General features: G+C 47.4%; 1 protein-coding gene across 1 annotated transcript; it reads left to right on the top strand.

The window, feature by feature from the left end:
* The first annotated feature begins 12463 nt into the window (after nucleotides 1-12463).
* On the top strand, nucleotides 12464-17414 carry gpr137bb (G protein-coupled receptor 137Bb). Its single transcript, XM_004572357.2, has 7 exons — nucleotides 12464-13193; nucleotides 14618-14667; nucleotides 14774-14996; nucleotides 15100-15249; nucleotides 15557-15685; nucleotides 15787-15908; nucleotides 16621-17414. The coding sequence occupies exons 1-7, from the start codon at nucleotides 12795-12797 to the stop codon at nucleotides 16733-16735; spliced, it is 1188 nt and encodes a 395-aa protein (XP_004572414.1). The 5' UTR covers nucleotides 12464-12794; the 3' UTR covers nucleotides 16736-17414.
* The last annotated feature ends 3766 nt before the right edge of the window (nucleotides 17415-21180 follow it).

A 21180-nucleotide genomic window follows, 5' to 3' on the forward strand; every position in this document is an offset into this window, starting at 1 on the left:
GTGTGAAAGCGTTTCAGTTGTGCGTGTGAGAGCGTTTCAGTAGTGTGTGTGAAAGCGTTTCAGTAGTGCATGTAAAAGCGTTTCAGTTGTGCGTGTGAGAGCGTTTCAGTAGTGTGTGTGAAAGCGTTTCAGTAGTGTGTCAGAGCGTTTCAGTTGTGCGTGTGAGAGCGTTTCAGTTGTGCGTGTGAGAGCGTTTCAGTAGTGTGTCAGAGCGTTTCAGTTGTGCGTGTGAGAGCGTTTCAGTTGTGCGTGTGAGAGCGTTTCAGTTGTGCGTGTGAGAGCGTTTCAGTTGTGCGTGTGAGAGCGTTTCAGTAGTGTGTGTGAGAGCGTTTCAGTTGTGCGTGTGAGAGCGTTTCAGTAGTGTGTCAGAGCGTTTCAGTTGTGCGTGTGAGAGCGTTTCAGTTGTGCGTGTGAGAGCGTTTCAGTAGTGTGTGTGAGAGCGTTTCAGTAGTGTGTCAGAGCGTTTCAGTAGTGTGTGTGAGAGCGTTTCAGTTGTGCGTGTGAGAGCGTTTCAGTAGTGTGTCAGAGCGTTTCAGTTGTGCGTGTGAGAGCGTTTCAGTAGTGTGTGTGAGAGCTAAAATTTCAGTAGTGTGTGTGAGAGCGTTTCAGTAGTGCGTGTGAGAGCGTTTCAGTAGTGTGTGTGAGAGCGTTTCAGTAGTGTGTGTCAGAGCGTTTCAGTAGTGTGTGTCAGAGCGTTTCAGTAGTGTGTGTGAGAGCGTTTCAGTAGTGTGTGTGAGAGCGTTTCAGTAGTGTGTGTGAGAGCGTTTCAGTAGTGTGTGTGAGAGCGTTTCAGTTGTGCGTGTGAGAGCGTTTCAGTAGTGTGTGTGAGAGCGTTTCAGTTGTGCGTGTGAGAGCTAAAATTTCAGTAGGGTGTGTGAGAGCTAAAATTTCAGTAGTGTGTGTGAGAGCGTTTCAGTAGTGTGTGTGAAAGCGTTTCAGTAGTGTGTGTGAGAGCGTTTCAGTAGTGTGAGTCAGAGCGTTTCAGTAGTGTGTGTGAAAGCGTTTCAGTAGTGTGTGTGAGAGCGTTTCAGTAGTGTGTGTGAAAGCGTTTCAGTAGTGTGTGTGAGAGCGTTTCAGTAGTGTGTGTGAAAGCGTTTCAGTAGTGTGTGTGAGAGCGTTTCAGTAGTGTGTGTCAGAGCGTTTCAGTAGTGTGTGTGAAAGCGTTTCAGTAGTGTGTGTGTGAGAGCGTTTCAGTAGTGTGTGTGAAAGCGTTTCAGTAGTGTGTGTGAGAGCGTTTCAGTAGTGTGTGTGAGAGCGTTTCAGTAGTGTGTGTGAAAGCGTTTCAGTAGTACGTGTGAGAGCGTTTCAGTAGTGTGTGTCAGAGCGTTTCAGTAGTGTGTGTGAGAGCGTTTCAGTAGTGTGTGTGAGAGCGTTTCAGTAGTGTGTGTCAGAGCGTTTCAGTAGTGTGTGTGAGAGCGTTTCAGTAGTGTGTGTGAGAGCGTTTCAGTTGTGCGTGTGAGAGCGTTTCAGTAGTGTGTGTGAGAGCGTTTCAGTTGTGCGTGTGAGAGCTAAAATTTCAGTAGGGTGTGTGAGAGCTAAAATTTCAGTAGTGTGTGTTGAAAGCGTTTCAGTAGTGCGTGTGAGAGCGTTTCAGTAGTGTGTGTGAAAGCGTTTCAGTAGTGCGTGTGAAAGCGTTTCAGTTGTGCGTGTGAGAGCGTTTCAGTAGTGCGTGTGAAAGCGTTTCAGTAGTGTGTGTGAAAGCGTTTCAGTTGTGCGTGTGAAAGCGTTTCAGTAGTGTGTGTGAGAGCGTTTCAGTAGTGTGTGTGAAAGCGTTTCAGTTGTGCGTGTGAGAGCGTTTCAGTAGTGCATGTGAAAGCGTTTCAGTAGTGTGTGTGAAAGCGTTTCAGTTGTGCGTGTGAGAGCGTTTCAGTAGTGTGTGTGAAAGCGTTTCAGTAGTGCATGTAAAAGCGTTTCAGTTGTGCGTGTGAGAGCGTTTCAGTAGTGTGTGTGAAAGCGTTTCAGTTGTGCGTGTGAAAGCGTTTCAGTTGTGCGTGTGAGAGCGTTTCAGTAGTGTGTGTGAAAGCGTTTCAGTAGTGTGTGTGAAAGCGTTTCAGTAGTCCGTGTCAGAGCGTTTCAGTTGTGCGTGTCAGAGCGTTTCAGTAGTGCGTGTCAGAGCGTTTCAGTAGTGCATGTCAGAGCGGTGTGTGTGAAAGCGTTTCAGTAGTGTGTGTGAGAGCGTTTCAGTAGTGTGTGTGAAAGCGTTTCAGTAGTGTGTGTGAGAGCGTTTCAGTAGTGTGTGTGAAAGCGTTTCAGTTGTGCGTGTGAAAGCGTTTCAGTTGTGCGTGTGAGAGCGTTTCAGTAGTGTGTGTGAAAGCGTTTCAGTAGTGTGTGTGAAAGCTTTTCAGTAGTGTGTGTGAGAGCGTTTCAGTAGTGCGTGTGAGAGCGTTTCAGTTGTGCGTGTGAGAGCGTTTCAGGAGTGCGTGTGAGAGCGTTTCAGTTGTGTGTGTGAGAGCGTTTCAGTAGTGCGTGTCAGAGCGTTTCAGTAGTGCGTGTGAGAGCGTTTCAGGAGTGCGTGTGAGAGCGTTTCAGTTGTGCGTGTGAGAGCGTTTCAGTAGTGCGTGTCAGAGCGTTTCAGTAGTGCGTGTGAGAGCGTTTCAGTTGTGTGTGTGAGAGCGTTTCAGTAGTGTGTGTGAGAGCGTTTCAGGAGTGCGTGTGAGAGCGTTTCAGTTGTGCGTGTGAGAGCGTTTCAGTAGTGCGTGTCAGAGCGTTTCAGTAGTGCGTGTGAGAGCGTTTCAGTTGTGTGTGTGAGAGCGTTTCAGTTGTGCGTGTGAGAGCGTTTCAGTAGTGCGTGTGAGAGCGTTTCAGTTGTGTGTGTGAGAGCGTTTCAGTTGTGCGTGTGAGAGCGTTACAGTTGTGCGTGTCAGAGCGTTTCAGTAGTGCGTGTGAAAGCGTTTCAGGAGTGCGTGTCAGAGCGTTTCAGTTGTGCGTGTCAGAGCGTTTCAGGAGTCCGTGTGAGAGCGTTACAGTAGTGCGCGTGAGAGCGTTTCAGTAGTGCGTGTGAGAGCGTTACAGTAGTGCGCGTGAGAGCGTTTCAGTAGTGCGTGTGAGAGCGTTACAGTAGTGCGCGTGAGAGCGTTTCAGTTGTGCGTGTGAGAGCGTTTCAGTTGTGCGTGTCAGAGCGTTTCAGTAGTGCGTGTGAAAGCGTTTCAGGAGTGCGTGTCAGAGCGTTTCAGTTGTGCGTGTCAGAGCGTTTCAGGAGTCCGTGTGAGAGCGTTACAGTAGTGCGCGTGAGAGCGTTTCAGTAGTGCGTGTGAGAGCGTTACAGTAGTGCGCGTGAGAGCGTTTCAGTAGTGCGTGTGAGAGCGTTACAGTAGTGCGCGTGAGAGCGTTTCAGTAGTGCGTGTGAGAGCGTTACAGTAGTGCGCGTGAGAGCGTTTCAGTAGTGCGTGTGAGAGCGTTACAGTAGTGCGTGTGAGAGCGTTACAGTAGTGCGTGTGAGAGCGTTACAGTAGTGCGCGTGATAGCGTTTCAGTAGTGCGCGTGAGAGCGTTTCAGTAGTGCGCGTGAGAGCATTTCAGTAGTGCGTGTGAGAGCGTTACAGTAGTGCGCGTGAGAGCGTTACAGTAGTGCGTGTCAGAGCGTTTCAGTAGTGCGTGTGAGAGCGTTTCAGTAGTGCGCGTGAGAGCGTTTCAGTAGTGCGCGTGAGAGCGTTAGAGTAGTGCGTGTCAGAGCATTTCAGTAGTGCGTGTGAGAGCGTTACAGTAGTGCGCGTGAGAGCGTTTCAGTAGTGCGTGTGAGAGCGTTTCAGTAGTGCGCGTGAGAGCGTTTCAGTAGTGCGTGTGAGAGCGTTACAGTAGTGCGCGTGAGAGCGTTTCAGTAGTGCGCGTGAGAGCGTTACAGTAGTGCGCGTGAGAGCGTTTCAGTAGCGCGTGTGAGAGCGTTTCAGTAGTGCGTGTGAGAGCGTTTCAGTTGTGCGTGTGAAAGCGTTTCAGTAGTGCGTGTGAGAGCGTTTCAGTTGTGCGTGTCAGAGCGTTTCAGTAGTGCGTTTGAGAGCGTTTCAGTAGTGCGTGTGAGAGCGTTACAGTAGTGCGTGTGAGAGCGTTTCAGTAGTGCGTGTGAGAGCGTTTCAGTAGTGCGTGTGAGAGCGTTTCAGTTGTGCGTGTCAGAGCGTTTCAGTAGTGCGTTTGAGAGCGTTTCAGTAGTGCGTGTGAGAGCGTTTCAGTAGTGCGTGTGAGAGCGTTTCAGTTGTGCGTGTGAAAGCGTTTCAGTAGTGCGTGTGAAAGCGTTTCAGTAGTGCGTGTCAGAGCGTTTCAGTAGTGCGTGTGAGAGCGTTTCAGTTGTGCGTGTGAGAGCCTTTCAGTAGTGCGTGTGAGAGCGTTTCAGTTGTGCGTGTGAAAGCGTTTCAGTTGTGCGTTTGAAAGCGTTTCAGTAGTGCGTGTCAGAGCGTTTCAGTAGTGCGTTTGAGAGCGTTTCAGGAGTGCGTGTGAGAGCGTTTCAGGAGTCCGTGTGAGAGCGTTACAGTAGTGCGTGTGAAAGCGTTTCAGTAGTGCGTGTGAGAGCGTTACAGTAGTGCGTGTGAAAGCGTTTCAGTAGTGCGTGTGAGAGCGTTACAGTAGTGCGTGTGAGAGCGTTACAGTAGTGCGTGTGAAAGCGTTTCAGTTGTGCGTGTGAGAGCGTTTCAGGAGTCCGTGTGAAAGCGTTTCAGTTGTGCGCGTGAGAGCGTTACAGTAGTGCGTGTGAGAGCGTTTCAGTAGTGCGCGTGAGAGCGTTACAGTAGTGCGTGTGAGAGCGTTTCAGTAGTGCGCGTGAGAGCGTTTCAGTAGTGCGCGTGAGAGCGTTTCAGTAGTGTGTGTGAGAGCGTTTCAGGAGTGCGTGTGAGAGCGTTTCAGTTGTGCGTGTGAGAGCGTTACAGTAGTGCGTGTGAAAGCGTTTCAGTTGTGCGTGTGAGAGCGTTTCAGTTGTGCGTGTGAGAGCGTTTCAGGAGTCCGTGTGAAAGCGTTTCAGTTGTGCGTGTGAGAGCGTTTCAGTTGTGTGTGTGAGAGCGTTACAGTAGTGCGTGTGAAAGCGTTTCAGTTGTGTGTGTGAGAGCGTTACAGTAGTGCGTGTGAGAGCGTTTCAGTAGTGCGTGTGAAAGCGTTTCAGTTGTGTGTGTGAGAGCGTTTCAGTAGTGCGCGTGAGAGCGTTTCAGTAGTGCGTGTGAGAGCGTTACAGTAGTGCGTGTGAAAGCGTTTCAGTTGTGCGTGTGAGAGCGTTTCAGTTGTGCGTGTGAGAGCGTTTCAGGAGTCCGTGTGAAAGCGTTTCAGTTGTGCGTGTGAGAGCGTTTCAGTTGTGTGTGTGAGAGCGTTACAGTAGTGCGTGTGAGAGCGTTACAGTAGTGCGTGTGAAAGCGTTTCAGTTGTGTGTGTGAGAGCGTTACAGTAGTGCGTGTGAGAGCGTTACAGTAGTGCGTGTGAAAGCGTTTCAGTTGTGTGTGTGAGAGCGTTACAGTAGTGCGTGTGAGAGCGTTTCAGTAGTGCGTGTGAAAGCGTTACAGTAGTGCGTGTGAGAGCGTTTCAGTAGTGCGTGTGAAAGCGTTTCAGTAGTGTGTGTGAGAGCGTTTCAGGAGTCCGTGTGAAAGCGTTTCAGTTGTGTGTGTGAGAGCGTTTCAGGAGTCCGTGTGAAAGCGTTTCAGTTGTGCGTGTGAGAGCGTTACAGTAGTGCGTGTGAAAGCGTTTCAGTTGTGTGTGTGAGAGCGTTTCAGTAGTGCGTGTGAAAGCGTTACAGTAGTGCGTGTGAGAGCGTTTCAGTAGTGCGTGTGAAAGCGTTTCAGTTGTGCGTGTGAGAGCGTTTCAGGAGTCCGTGTGAAAGCGTTTCAGTTGTGCGTGTGAGAGCGTTACAGTAGTGCGTGTGAAAGCGTTTCAGTTGTGTGTGTGAGAGCGTTACAGTAGTGCGTGTGAGAGCGTTACAGTAGTGCGTGTGAAAGCGTTTCAGTTGTGTGTGTGAGAGCGTTACAGTAGTGCGTGTGAGAGCGTTTCAGTAGTGCGTGTGAAAGCGTTACAGTAGTGCGTGTGAGAGCGTTTCAGTAGTGCGTGTGAAAGCGTTTCAGTTGTGTGTGTGAGAGCGTTTCAGTAGTGCGCGTGAGAGCGTTACAGTAGTGCGTGTCAGAGCGTTTCAGTAGTGCGCGTGAGAGCGTTTCAGTAGTGTGCGTGAGAGCGTTACAGTTGTGTGTGTGAGAGCGTTACAGTAGTGCGTGTGAGAGCGTTTCAGTAGTGTGTGTGAGAGCGTTTCAGTTGTGTGTGTGAGAGCGTTACAGTTGTGTGTGTGAGAGCGTTTCAGTAGTGCGTGTGAGAGCGTTTCAGTTGTGTGTGTGAGAGCGTTACAGTAGTGTGTGTGAGAGCGTTACAGTTGTGTGTGTGAGAGCGTTACAGTTGTGTGTGTGAGAGCGTTTCAGTAGTGCGTGTGAGAGCGTTTCAGTAGTGCGCGTGAGAGCGTTACAGTAGTGCGCGTGAGAGCGTTTCAGTAGTGCGCGTGAGAGCGTTACAGTAGTGCGTGTGAGAGTGTTTCAGTAATAATGTCCCTCATGGCACCTCATATATTTGCTCCCAGATACAATAACAATAGATTCTTATGTTTACACAGCAACTTTCCAGCCTGAAAAAAAACCCTAAAAGTTTATTTTGTGATCCAGAAAGAGTAATATTTAAAACGCCGCGATCCTCTGCAACTGCCTCCTTTGAGTTTCGGACAAAATGCATTCTGGGATTATTGCCTGGGTTTGGCTACAGGAGCCAGCGAGCTGATTGGAGACTGTAACAGCCAGTCAGTATTGTTTGCATCCAAGTCTGTGATTGGTTGGTTTTGTGGCACACTTGTAACGGTGTACAGAGAGTGGAGCGCGCAGTGAGCAGAGATGTTGTGACCGCGAACGACACGCTGAGAGCAGGTCTGCAGATGTCTGTGAGCACACAGAGCAGAGAACAGAGGGGCTGTTATTGTATGTGTATATGGATAATTGCAAACACTGAAATACATTTCTTGGATGCAGAAATAAATTTGTTCGCTCAAATTAAACTTTTATTCTGCTCAAAATAACTTTCTCCTCAACACGCAACATTTGTGCTTGCAAAACTTTTTTGAGTGCGCTCAGAATAGAAGCACTAAAGTAACACCATAGAGTCCCAGTTTAGTGACTGGTGTGTACTTAAACATCCCCGGACATGGTTAAGCAAACAGTTCCCTGAAGAGGTGCCCCTGGTACAGTTCATTTGGACTTAGTTCATATGCAACTTAACCGTAACACGATGGAGCACAAAACTCTTCCTCAACTAAAGCTGCTCTGTGAACACTGTCATGTAAATGAAAATAACAGGTGTTGGGTCTGTGTTTCCACAAACCCCGCTAATTCTAGAGACTTATTCATCATGAAGAAAACAAGACAGTCGATCGATCGATTATTTGCGCAAGGGAGGCCTCGTCTGTGTCCACCACGAAAATGACCCCCAGATCTGACCTCCTCCTGCTACCTTTTATTGAGAGACAGTTCACACAAAACACGTCAGAACAAAGCCACGCCCACATGGTCCTAAGATGTGTGAACTTCTGTATTTAAGTAAGAGTGTGTGTGTGTGTGTGTGTGTGTGTGTGTGTGTGTGTGTGTGTGTGTGTGTGTCAGACCTCCTGCTGACCAAAGGGTCGTAAACCCAGGAAGTTTACATCAAAAGAAACAGATCTTTCAGATAGGATGTATCTACAATAAAACCTCCCCCAGCACAGAGTGGTTGGAGAGGTGGTCAAGATCAAAGGAATGGCTTTGATCCTACTGCTTGAACTAAGACTGTACAAATTTAAGAAACACAATGGCAACATTCAACAATTAGACTTAACAACAGGTGTGTAAGCCATGTAAGAGGCATGTTCTGCTTCCCCAGTAAAGCCACAATACATGTAAACTATAAACCTAATTCTGCTGTGCAAGAGTGTCCGTGTGTGTGTGCTCAGATGACCTGAAGTCTACTTGAGATCATCAAGTAGAGTGTGCATTCACCCTGAAATTAGTAGAGGGGGTTACGTATTAGCTATATTAGCTATTTTCTATCATGTTCATACATATATGTATATATTTCAATACTTTTGATTATTGATATTGAAGCAATTTGTCTTTTTAGCCAAGTTGGTGCAGTCGTCGTTGTTTTAGTTTCACAGCAGTCCAGCATGTGACAGTTTGTAAAGCGGGCGGGCACTGGCACTTTGTCAATACAATTATGCAGGCTATGGACTGACTCAAAGAAACCAACATTCTATTGGCCCACAGTTGCATCAGCCCATTGGGCAAAGGCCCAATAAGCCAGATTACCACTCAAGGGCTGAATGTGCAGCTATAGTCGTGGTCTACTCATCTGGAGCATCCTGCCATGGAAATTTGGGGGTTTCTAATAATTACTTTGAATCATTATTCCATCCACTTTGTCCAGTGTACCATTATCACTGGCACGCTCCAGAGCACGATGCTACCACCGCCATGTTTGACAGACCGTACAGTGTTTACTCATCCAAACATACCTGTTGTTGTTGGGGCCAAACAGCTCAACCTTTGTGTCTGCTGACCACAAACCTGCAGAAGGAACTTGGCTTGTTTATGAGGTATCTGCACACTTCAGTGGCGCCTGAAGGCACTGATTTTCTCAGTGCACAGTAACTTGAAACTGTGTCGGACAGTTCAGTGACGCTGGTGTTCCAACAGTTTCCAGGTCATAACACTTTCCTCTTATCTGAAGGGTGACCGTCTGGGTTGTTTTCCAGGCCTCAGCAAAGTGGTGGCACATCAGAATAACTTAGTTCTATAAATACCAAAAAAATAATACAATAGAATTCAATGAAATTATTAATAACTTCTTATTAAATATTAATAACTATTAATACTCACCACAAATAAACCCATCTAAAACTGAAAGTGATCAGTTTCTTGACAATGCAACCCTTCCAAAGTCACTAGACAGTCAAGCAATGGCACTGGAGTCACCACTGACATCAGGTAAACTCCAGGGGGCTAATCCTCAACTCAAAACAAGCTAAAAAATTACATGGGTGCGAACAATCTACTTACCTAATGTTTCTAACAGAAAAGACTCTACACGAGTAGGTGTATGGGGTCCCCAGACTAACCTAGACCCCTTTACTCACACCACAGCCTTCAAACAAAAGAAATACAGCAGAGGAGATTTGTGCCAAACAATTCTAAGCAAGGAAGGGAGAAAACGCCCAACCACAGGCGAGTCTCCTTATTAAGGTGTGCACTCCTGGTTTGTCCAATCATGCCTCCTTCCTGTAATTAGCTGGAGATCCCCAAATTGACAGCAGAATGCAGTCTGTGTACCTAAGGCAGCGGTCCCCAACCTTTTTTGCGCCACGGACCGGTTTATGCCCGACAATATTTTCACGGACCGGCCTTTAAGCTGTCGCAGATAAATACAACAAAATAAAACCAGTACCAGTACCGAAAAAATGAAGATTTATTCATAACACACGTGAAAAGACCCAGGAAAACCGAGTTAACGATAAAAACAATAACAAAATAACACTGAAAACCAATAAAAACCCTGAAAACTATACATTTCACACCTGAGCCTCAACTTTCGCGGCCCGGTACCAAACGACTTGCGGCCCGGTACCGGTCCGAGGCCCGGGGGTTGGGGACCGCTGACCTAAGGGAATGGCAAACAAAAGGAGAGGGAAAGAAAACATGCAGCCTGCAGACACGTATCAACGTGAGTGTTGAATCTCTTTGCTAGAATTATGTTTGGGTGTGTCAAATGTTTGACACGTGCTGTACTGATAGTTGCTTTACGTATCATTACTACAGACCACAGCTGAATAAATCAACTTGGAAGCTGCCACCGTGTTCTTTAACCGGAACACGACCACCATACCGTGCCACTGTAAATCAGTGGCACGGTATGGTGGTCCCCCCCCAGAACGGGCCTGGGCTCTCAGGGGTCCCCTGGTGCATCGGTGGAGTTGGAGGTGTGTTCAACTGGTGGGGATGCTGTTACATCCTTGCAGAAGTTCTCTTCTCTCTAGGACTTCATTCTGCAGGTGGGGGCGATATATGTAGGAAAGGTGGTAAATGAACTCAACCTGGGTGTCTATTGTCTTATATAGTCTGGGAGGTGATTGGATGATGGGGTATGTTAGAGATTTTCTACAGGGTAGGTGTGGTTTCCTCTCTGGTGTGGTCGGGTGGGCCACCCCGGGGTCTATGGGGGTTGGTCGTGCTACTGCTGTGGACCCCGGTTTGATTGCCCCTCTGGGGACGATTGCACCTGGACCTGGGGGTATAAGGCATGTTCTCAGTGTCCGGGGCTGGGTGCTCAGGTATGTACTGGCATACTCCCGGTGGCTTGACGGGGCCTGGCACTCATGGCTCAGTCGGGCTCCTTCTGGGGGTTGGGGGGCACTCGGACCTCTGGGCCCGGGGCTCGGTCCGCACTGGCGTGGCTGCTGGCAGGGCCTGCAGGCATGTTACCACAACCCCCTGTGGCCTCTGGATGGCTGGGCCTGGACCTCCTCCATGTCTGCTTTATGTCGTTCCTGGGGGATGGGGCTATGGTTCCCCACACCCTCTAGTGCAGCGGTCCCCAACATTTTTTGCACCACGGACCGGCCTTTAAGGTGTCGCAGATAAATACAACAAACTAAAACCAGTACCGGTACCAAAAAAAGATTTATTCATAACACACGGAAAAAGACCCGAGCCTCAACTCTCGTGTCCTGGTACCAAATGACTCACGGACTGGCCCGGGGGTTGGGACCGCTGCTCTAGCAGATAGTTACATGGAGAAACCTTTTGAATACACAGGTGTACACACGGGTGTTCACACACACACGTTGTCGTCCTTGGCTGCTGCCTCAAAGCACATCGTGTGTTGTCGATCTTCTGTGCTGCTCAGTAACATTCAGTATTTATTATTTACTGTTACTTGTACTTATCTAGGTTGTTGCTGTGGTCTCTCTACCGTGTCGTTCTCTTTTGCTGGTTTTCTTTTTTTTTCTTCCAACAGGTGATCCAGCTGATTTTTAGTGTCTTTTCTCTCTGTCCCTCTTCCCCTCTAACTTTCTTTCTCCCAGTCATGTCTGTCTAGTTTGTAATAACTTAAAATAAAATAAAGATCAATCAGGGACCGACTGTTGGCGAACAGTAGAAAACACTGCTGACAGACAGACGCTGTGGTATAATAGAAGCAACAAAGAGCGTAGAGTATGTTACTGACAGAACGTGAACTGGGCTGATGGGATTGTGCTAAAATGGCCAAAGCTCGATGTAACGGAGTATTTGGGGTATTTCTACTATTTCTTCAAGTCCATCGCCTTACAGCAGTGAATAAAAATAGAGATGTGGGAGGAGCCTGGCTTGTCGTCAGTGTGGTGAGGTGAGACCAGCTTCACAGCGCCTCCTGTTATCTAACAACCTGCCTGTTATGTAACAGCACACACGAAAATTTTGCAAAGACATGAGGAGGAGGAGGAGGAAGAGGTCTGCACTAGGCCTGCACTGATATCAAAGTCGATACCGTTTATTAGACCCACAGAGCAGCCTGAGACAAAGGAAATGATCACATCTGTACTAGTGAATGAATTCATGCTGTCATGATCAGTGATGTAAATATGAATTTACCGTTCAAAGGATCCTGCTGGATCTCTGCAGATACCTTTAAAGGTTTCAGCCTCAGCTTTTGATTTCATTCTACTGTAACCATGTTAAAATGTCACAGTACATCAAACACATTCAGCTTATTGGAGCCTTTTTGTTCCCTTTTTGTTACATTTGGCGTTTTTTAATGCTTGTGGATGTGCAAATGTGGCAAAGCACAGTGTCTTCATAGACCATCATGTCTACGACTGCTGTCATGCTGAATGCCTGCTGGCTGCTGTTCTTACTCAGGGTTGTTCGAATGTTAATCAAACCAGCATTTCTGTGAGTGTGCAGTGCATGGACCATATCCATCCATCCAATCCATCACACAACTGAAATATTGTGACCTATTACTCTTTACAAAAACGGAGACCATTTATATTCACAGTTTATTATAACACTTCGTAAGTAAGGTAATAATAAGGTTATAAAAAGTGCAATTAGAGAGTTCTTAAAGCTGTAAGTCTGCTACACTGTTCAGAGAGTCACATGGAAAGAAGCACGTTAGTCAGATTCTACATTCAACTGTTTTTTATTGAAGCATGCTTTGATTTCTTTTTTTAAAAATCAGTTATCAACAACAATAGAGATGTGATATTAATTTTATTAAAATAAAGTCTGCATTACAGTATCAGTCGGGTAATAACTGGATACCTCATTCGTCTACGTGCACACTGAGTTAGTCCATCATTCCCTCATTTCTTTATACAGACATGGGTGCAACACTCTAAACCAGCATCAGTCTGTCTGTGTGACGCTGCTGTGACACAGTCGGTCGGGGTGTGTGTGTGTGTGTGTGTGTGTGTGTGAGGGGGACCACAGATTCCAGCTTACCCCTCTCTCCTTCCAGATCCATCTCTCCAGTTTCCTCCCTGCAGCATCCCTCCTCCTGCTAAGCCAATCCCCTGGTGCACAGCAGCATCATGTGACCAACAACTACCAATAGTGTACTACCAGGCACCGGCAAAAAGAGGGGAGGTGTCTCTCTGTGTTCTTCTTCTCTTCACTGTGAGTCAGACGGCATCCCTGGATGAGAATGGATGGATGGACACGCAGGATTCATCTGACTAGCACAGAGAGGTTTCTCCTTTTTATTTCCCCCTGAGGAGGAAGCGTGCTGCTCCATCTTTAACACCTACTGCATCCCTCCCTCCTTCCCTCCCACTGCTACTGGCACACAGAGGAGATGAATGGGGAGGCGATGGACCCGGCACAAGAGCAGCAGCAGAATGCCGGTAACACCTCCCACCTACCTCCCCCTCCAACCATCACACCGGCCATTCCCCCCTATGTGAAGCTGGGTCTGACCATCGCCTACACCGTCTTCTACTCACTGCTCTTTGCCTTCGTCTATGCCCAGCTTTGGCTGGTGCTGCGGTACCGGCACAAGCGCTTCAGCTACCAGACGGCCTTCCTGTTCCTGTGTCTGCTGTGGGCCGCCCTGCGCGCCCTTCTCTTCTCCTTCTATTTCAGAGACTGTGTGACCGCCAATGCACTTGGACCCTTTGCCTTCTGGCTTCTGTACTGCTTCCCCGTCTGCCTGCAGTTCTTCACGCTCAGTCTCATGAACCTCTACTGTGCGCAGGTGAGCGGGCTTCTGCTGCTGTTACTGTTCTGCTGCTGTTACTGTCGTAGCAGAGACCGGTGGCTCTGGGAACGGCTAACAGGGTTCAGACTCTGGCAGGCTTTAGTCCACGCAGGCAGTACGGGGTTAATCTGCAACAAATCTGAGGTATCCTTTCATTTATTGTTGATGTGCTGCCATCTGTGGCCGCTGACGGTAAGAACATGAATGATTAAATAAGCAGGTTCCCACCTTCACTAGTCCCAGTGGCAGACAGTGGCACAGTAAAAGCCAGTCTGAATTACAGTGGGGGGTTCTGTTGACTCAGGAATCTGTGGGGCTGAAGAATGAAGTACAACAAACTGCAGTTCTTGAAACGGCCACTTGAGGCTGACTCTAAAACCGAGTCAGTGCTGTGAACATGTTTGCAGCCCGGTAGCTTTGGCCTCTGTGGATAGTTTCCTCTATACTGCATAAAGGTTTGATGTTAGGATGCTTCAGTTTGTAGGTGGATGCCCAATAGCTCATAGAGCTGTAGCTGACTGAGCTTGTGGTGCTGGAGCTTTTTGAAGTCCAACAAGTTTGTATTTCAGTTTTAGGAAGTGAAAGTGTCTGGTACATAGTCCTGATTGGTATGTATGTGGTGACCCTGCATCACTGTCGTGACATCTGTCACTGATCAGCTCTGATGAGTGCAGCTGCTCAACTAGACCAGGAAACAGAGTGTTTTCACATGAGAGGAGACTCATTAACCAGCAGCGCTTGTCTGTGAGAAAGATGACACAGGTTATTTTACTACAGTGCATTATTTCCTTAATGCGGGTACCTTCAGGAACAAATCAATGAGATGAGCTGCTGCAGGCTCTGAGGAAGCACACACAGTTTGCAATGCTTGCATGCTGAACACATGGCAGAGACAGATGACGCTGTGTGGACCGAGTGAAGCTCAGACAAAAGTCTGTGTGCTGTAAATGTCCAGTTGTTGTTTTAGAAGCGATCCAAGTGCATTTGACTGAGATTAACTTGTGACTCATTGTTCAGCCGTAGGTAGTGAAACCTGGAGCTTTTGGGGGGAAACTGTTGATCGTGCTCTTTGGCAGTGAAGCATGTTAATAAGCTTATATTATACATGAGCTTCATTTTTGAATGACATAAAGAAGTGCTGTTTCATTTATGAGCTGATAATCTGACAAAATAAAGCTTTTCCAGCTTCCTGGTCGTGGAGGTAAAGCAACCCTGAGTGTGCTTCTCAGGAAGATCCAACTGATAGGTATTCCTTTGAATAGACCTAGAGCCTGGGTCCTGCATTAACAAAAGGAGAACAGAGTCCTGACTGGCCAGCAGTCCTTGAGGAGGCCGGGCTGTTGGACTAAATGTGTCCGTCAGATGACCTCTCAGCCCGTTTGAATAACCAGTCTCTGCCTGTCTCTGCTTCTTCCCCACAGGTTTACTTTAAGGCAAAGTCCAAGTACGCACCAGCACTACTGAAGTACAGGTAACTTGACTAACTTGTGAAATCGAAGAAGGTTGTCAAAGCAGGAAGTGGAGTTGGTATTTTCCTAGCTTTTCCAGAATCCACAGCGCTGTCTCCCCTCTCCCAGACTTCCTCTGTACCTGGTCTTCCTTTGCGTCAGTCTCATTTTTCTGGTGGTTAATCTGATCTGCGCCCTGATGGTCAAGATGACTGCTGCCGACGTGAAGACCATCGTTCTGGTGAGGGTGACCGTTAACGACAGCTTGTTCGTACTCTGCGCCATCTCGCTGTCCGTCTGCCTCTACAAGGTGGCCAAGATGTCATTGGCCAACATCTACCTGGAGTCAAAGGTAGAGTCTCCTTTCATTTACAACATGTGCTAAACTATGAGGAACGAGAGATCATGCTGCACAAAATTGTTTGAATAAACTGATGAAATGTCTCTGTGTGTAGGGAACGTCCGTGTGTCAGGTGACCCTGATCGGCATCACGGTGGTGTTGTTATACGCATCACGAGCCTGTTACAACCTGGTGGTGCTTGCCCTCGCTGACATCGAGACCATCAACTCCTTCGACTATGACTGGTACAACGTCTCCGACCAGGTTAGACCTTCATCCAGCTGTAAACAGGAGCCGGCTCCTTATGTCACCATCATGTAACTAGGACTGGGGTAGTACTCGTTGCAGAGGTCCTGCATAAAGCCGACCTGATCTCCATACATGTGTTCATTCAATCACACCCATACCTGACCTGACCTGGGTATACCATGGGTATGGCCATGTTGTGTGCTCTGCACGCATTCCCCGCTGTGTGTGTGGAAAACATGCACAGACCAGTGTGCCACTACATGTCAGCAGGTTTGGAAAGCTGTGTTTCTGTTGCCTCTGACCTGTGTGTGTGCGTCCTCAGGCAGACTTGCGGTCCTCTCTTGGAGACGCCGGTTACATCGTATTTGGGGTGATCCTGTTCGTGTGGGAGCTGCTGCCCACCTCACTGGTTGTGTTCTTCTTCAGGGTGAGACGGCCGCCTCAGGATCGGGTCAGTACTGCAGGTTCTTACAGTTGGCATGAGGTTTTCACTCTAAGTTAATGATAGGCCATCACTGTTTGACTGCTGCTCTGATGTATTTGGTCCAACAGAGCACCACGGGAATCCCTAACCACGTTCTCTCCTCCAGAGGATATTTCTTTGACAATCCTCGTCGCTATGACAGCGATGACGACTTGGCGTGGAGCATTCCTCCCCAGAACGCCTCAGCGAGGTGTGAACATCATTTCTGACTTTACAATGTCACTGTCACTGGTACTTATGGATGCCTGTGGCTGGGTTAACTGGTGATTCTAAATTGCCCATAGGTATGAATGTGAGTGTGAATGGTTGTCTGTCTCTCTGTGGTAGCCCTGCAACAGACAACTGGGACAGGCTCCAGTTCCCCATGACCTGCATATAGCTTCAGACAGGACTACCATTAAGGCCTGGTTGTTGGACTGCTTCATTTATGGCTCCCTCTGAATGGCAATGAGGCAGGTGTAGTGGTGGGCGTGCAAATAGCAGAGATAGTGAAGGTCGACTCCATTCATCTGGACGTAGTGTTTTCAGTGGGTGTAATGAAAGTCACCTGGATGAGTGAAGAAACGTTTCTCCCACTGAAACGTTCAGATGAACAGAATCAGCCTTTTAGGATTTCCTTAGTGGAAGCTCCAGATCTCCTGTGACACAGGTCTCTGTGACAGAGCGGCTCCTGTAGGTGCGTTATGGAGCTGGCGAGTGTATAACTTGAACCCTGACTTTAAACAGTCAGCTGTGTGCCTTTGCCTGTGTCTAGATATACAATATTTGCTCCATTAAAGCCTCTGAAGGACAATGGGTCTGATTGCGATGGAGCAGAGCTGACCTGACGGTTTCACCAAAACGCAGAAAACCTGAAGCTTTTTTCACAGGCTTGGTCCTGACTGCCATATTTTCTCTGACAGCCTTTCCTCTGACTGCTGCGACTGGGGCAGCCACCACAGCAGCTTCACCGTGCATCCCAACAGTGACGAACAGCGCCTGACCACCGCTGCCGGGGAGCTCCGCCCTTATCCATGAGTCCGCTGCTCTGTGTACAGCATCACTCTGCACTTTGACACGGTTCGGTTATTGTGTTTGTTATCGTCACTGACATAAGGCTTTGTGGAGTCACTGTAGAAAATAAAGAAGAATGTGTTACAGCAGGGGTCTCAAACTCGCGGCGCGGGGCCACTTGTAGGTGACGTGAAGAAAGATAATGCAGTTCGGCCCTGGAAGTGCGCCACGTGTCTGCACGGGCAGAGAGGACCAAAGGCTTCAGTTAGTGAAGAGTCAGTTTCTTATGCAACAATTTAAACAAACAAACAAAACACTTTCAGTAATATTTGTTTGTGTTTCCTTGTGTGTTTGTTTGTACTCCTAAAACACTAAAGTGGCCGTCCAATGAGACCACAGTGGTCCACAGCTCACTTCAGTTTGAGACCCCTGCCTTACAGGTTTCTACACAACAGTTAATCACTATGTGTCCTTAATTTTTGGTCCCCCAGCTGATCGCCCCAAACAGTCCCAGAACATCAAGTGTTTAGCTGTAAACAAGAACATCTGAATTTGGCCTCATGATGTTGGACTTTTCCCACAGCTACAATGTTGCTGCTTCTAAGACTCGCGGTATGAATATGATGTTGTGATGAATGTTTCGAGTATTTCAATGAAGATAATCCAGGTAGTGAATTAAATTGGAAACAGTTCTTTTCATGAAGTCAGCTTCTTTGTATTTATTCACACACTCACAAAGACATCCGATCAGAGACACGTCCGTCTCTGCTGTGCTGGGACACTGTAGGGGTTAGCTGATAACAAAGCCAGTTAAACGTGGCCATCATCTGCACATCTGTGTAGTCCACATTGTTCTGCTGTAAAATACTGCAGCAGGTCAAAGTTAAACAGGAAAGGAGAACAGTGCACATCATACCGGTCCTCTCATTACTATATGAAACAAAGTGGGCACTACATAAAGCTAACCTGTTTTCAGCCTGTCTAAATGTATGTTAAGCTTTCTTTTACTGTAAATGTGTGAGGGTCATTTTTGGCTGAAAAAGGTTAGAAAACCATTTTCAAACAAAAACAAGTTCGAACCATTAAAAGAGCAGGATCGTTGCTAATGTTAGCGACACAATATTAGCAGTGAACATCTGTCCAGATGTGTTTTAAAAGTAACAATTTAATGTGTTCAAATATCTTCAATGGAGAAGACCTCTGCAGCTTTTTAAAAGACGGAGATGCACAAAATGCTTCATTAAAAGTTCATCTGGAGCCACATGAGATTTGATAAAGATGATCAGGACACGCAGCAGCGTACTGCTTTACCACCTATGCTTGGCAGTGTTGACAGGTCAGCTGGGATTCCCTAACCCCAGCACATCAACTAATTCCAGTAGAAAGGAATTCATTGTGCTGCTCATCACACCATTTTAACATTTCCCCCTAAAACGACCTGAAACAACATAAACCCAGCTGCTGGTTTGCAGGACGCACACGTGTGATCTGTGTCTGAGTATTAATAATAATAATGGATTGGATTTATATAGCGCTTTTCAAGGCACCCAAAACGCTTTACAATGCCACTATTCATTCACTCTCACATTCACACACTGGTGCAGGCAGCTACAGGTGTAGCCACAGCAGACTGGGGCAGACTGACAGAAGCGAGGCTGCCATATCGCGCCATCGGCCCTTCTGGCCAACACCAGTAGGCGGTAGGTGAAGTGTCTTGCCCAAGGACACAACGACCAGGACAGAGAGGCCAGGGATCGAACCGGCAACCTTCCGGTTACAGATGCGATTCCCAACCCCCTGAGCCACGGTCGCCCCATATATTCAGGTCTGAGCACAGAGCAAACATGTTAGCATGCTGTCTGTGCAGCTGATGCTGTTAGCAGCAGAATGCAGCTGCTTGTGTCCAGTTTACTTTACCATCACGCTCTCGTCCTTGTGCAGTAATAATAAAAGTAACATCCATGCTCACGCTGCAGACTGAGCCATTATTTTCCTCCTCCTGCACACCAACTGAAATCAGCTGATTGGTTATTGGTTCTCCAAACTTTGCTCAACCTTTGTTCATTTTATTTCAGAAGAAAGAGAGCGGTGTGAACTCTCAGTGGTGACTCGGGGTTATCTGCATTTGGCAGACTTTGTTTCCTTACACTCTTGAAGGCTGTCTGTCACCCCTCCTGGACACGTTGCTGTTCTGTCATCACGTGACGTCTTGGAGCATTGCTTGGAAACTGTTAGGCAGCTCAGAGTGCTTCAGTGCAATTCATGAAGTGGGAAAAGGCAGGCAGAAATGACCAAAACTACTTATTAGTCACTTTGAAGACAGTATTCAGGCTGTAGGCAGTATTTCTGGAAGGAACTAGCAGATCATTTTCTTAAATCCTTGAAAAGCTCCTCATGAAAGTTTTTCCTCTTTTTACTTTGTGAGAAAAGCAGGAAGAGGTGGTGAAGAAGCCACACGTGTGGGAACGACACTGATTTAATCAGTAACCAGGCAGCCAATCACTCCACGCGTTGTATATCCACATCTGAAAATCACTTCACGGTTGGGTATCGATCACCGTTTCCACTCCCGTCAGTGCTGCACGGCTCGGGACAAGCTTCAGCTCCAGATTTCTAACAGATTTACTGCTTTTGTAAGATTTGTAACACTTCACATGTTTTGTTGTTGAGCTTTTGTGTTTGTGGTGTGAAATAAAGACATACAGCCAGTGAAGGACAGCACTCAGTTTTGGGGGCAGACACAATAAATCAGTGAAAGGAAATGAAGAGAATAAGCAAACACCACATTCGGGTTCAGAAATATTTATTCCTCTTGTCAAATAAATAAAGTTCGCAGGTACAGCCTTTTTGACCCTTTTGTGTCGGACTTCTGAACTGGTTTGGTTTTTTAAGGCTGGTGAGTGGACTGTACAAGACTGCTGCTGGGCAAGCGAGGCTCAGAGAAAGGCAAGCACTCCCTCTCTCACACAGAGTCTCCCTGCACGCCTCTGATGGAGGCTGAGCCACAAACTGGAACTAATGTCGGGTAACTGGCCTGAAGTGGGCTAACTCACTGCCACAGTGGGAGGTGTGTGCTCTGAAGCATGTCTGACCAGTACACAGCACACACCTCATCTGCTGTCTTATTGGCTTCTAGCTGACAGAGTAACCAATGATAATACATCAATAACTGATGGGTCACATGATCACAACATCTGGATTCTGGATCTGAAATCTTTGATTCTGAAAGCTTCGAGCCATTCTTACATTTTACAGGTGTGAATGGTCCCAGCCTCGCGCCCGGCGGCAGCTCCGTGACCCTCTCACATCAGCTCAACAACCAAAACATACATAAAAATGTAAAAACCAAACTGATTTCTTAGTTTTAGGTTTCTGTTGTTGAAAGCTGCGAATGTTGTTTTTGTTTAGCACTAGAATACAAACGATGATTAAGATCAGGTGGCACACATTATAAAGCTGCAGTATTAACTCACCTGTGCTTTAAAAACAAGTCAATTCCTGAAATGATCTTTAAAGTCTTTCTGGTCCATCATGGTGGCATCACTTACTCAGCTAACAACCCAGCAGGGACCTTCAGCAAGCATCAGCTCAAACAAACAAACAAACAAACAAACAAACAAACAAACAGCTCAACCTGTTCTTGCTTGTTTGAAAAACTGTTCAAAATTCTCATTTAATTCCTTCTTCAGTTGGCATGCCCCTCTGCACACACAGACAGACACACACAGACACACACACACAGAGACAGACACACACAGACACACACACAGAGACAGACACACACACACTGACAGACACAGACACACACACACACACAGACACACACACACAGACACACACACACAGACACAGACACACACACACACACACACACACACACACACAGACACACACACACACAGACACACACACACACACACACAGACACACACAGACACACACACACACACACACTGACAGACACAGACACACACACACACACTGACAGACACAGACACACACACACAGACACACACTGACAGACACACACACAAACACAGACACACACACTGACAGACACACACACAAACACAGACACACACACTGACAGACACACACACACACACACACACACACAGAGACAGACACAGACACAGACACACACACACAGACACACACACACACACACAGACACAGACACAGACACACACACACACACACACAGACACACACACACACACACACACAGAGACAGACACAGACACAGACACAGACACACACACACACACACACACAGAGACAGACACAGACACACACACACACACACACACACACACAGAGACAGACACAGACACACACACACACACACACACACACACAGAGACAGACACACACACACACACACAGAGACAGACACAGAGACACACACACACACACACACACACACACACACAGAGACAGACACACACACACACACACACACACACACA

Source organism: Maylandia zebra, linkage group LG6 (assembly GCF_041146795.1).
Source record: "Maylandia zebra isolate NMK-2024a linkage group LG6, Mzebra_GT3a, whole genome shotgun sequence".
NCBI classification, from domain to species: Eukaryota; Metazoa; Chordata; class Actinopteri; order Cichliformes; family Cichlidae; genus Maylandia; species Maylandia zebra.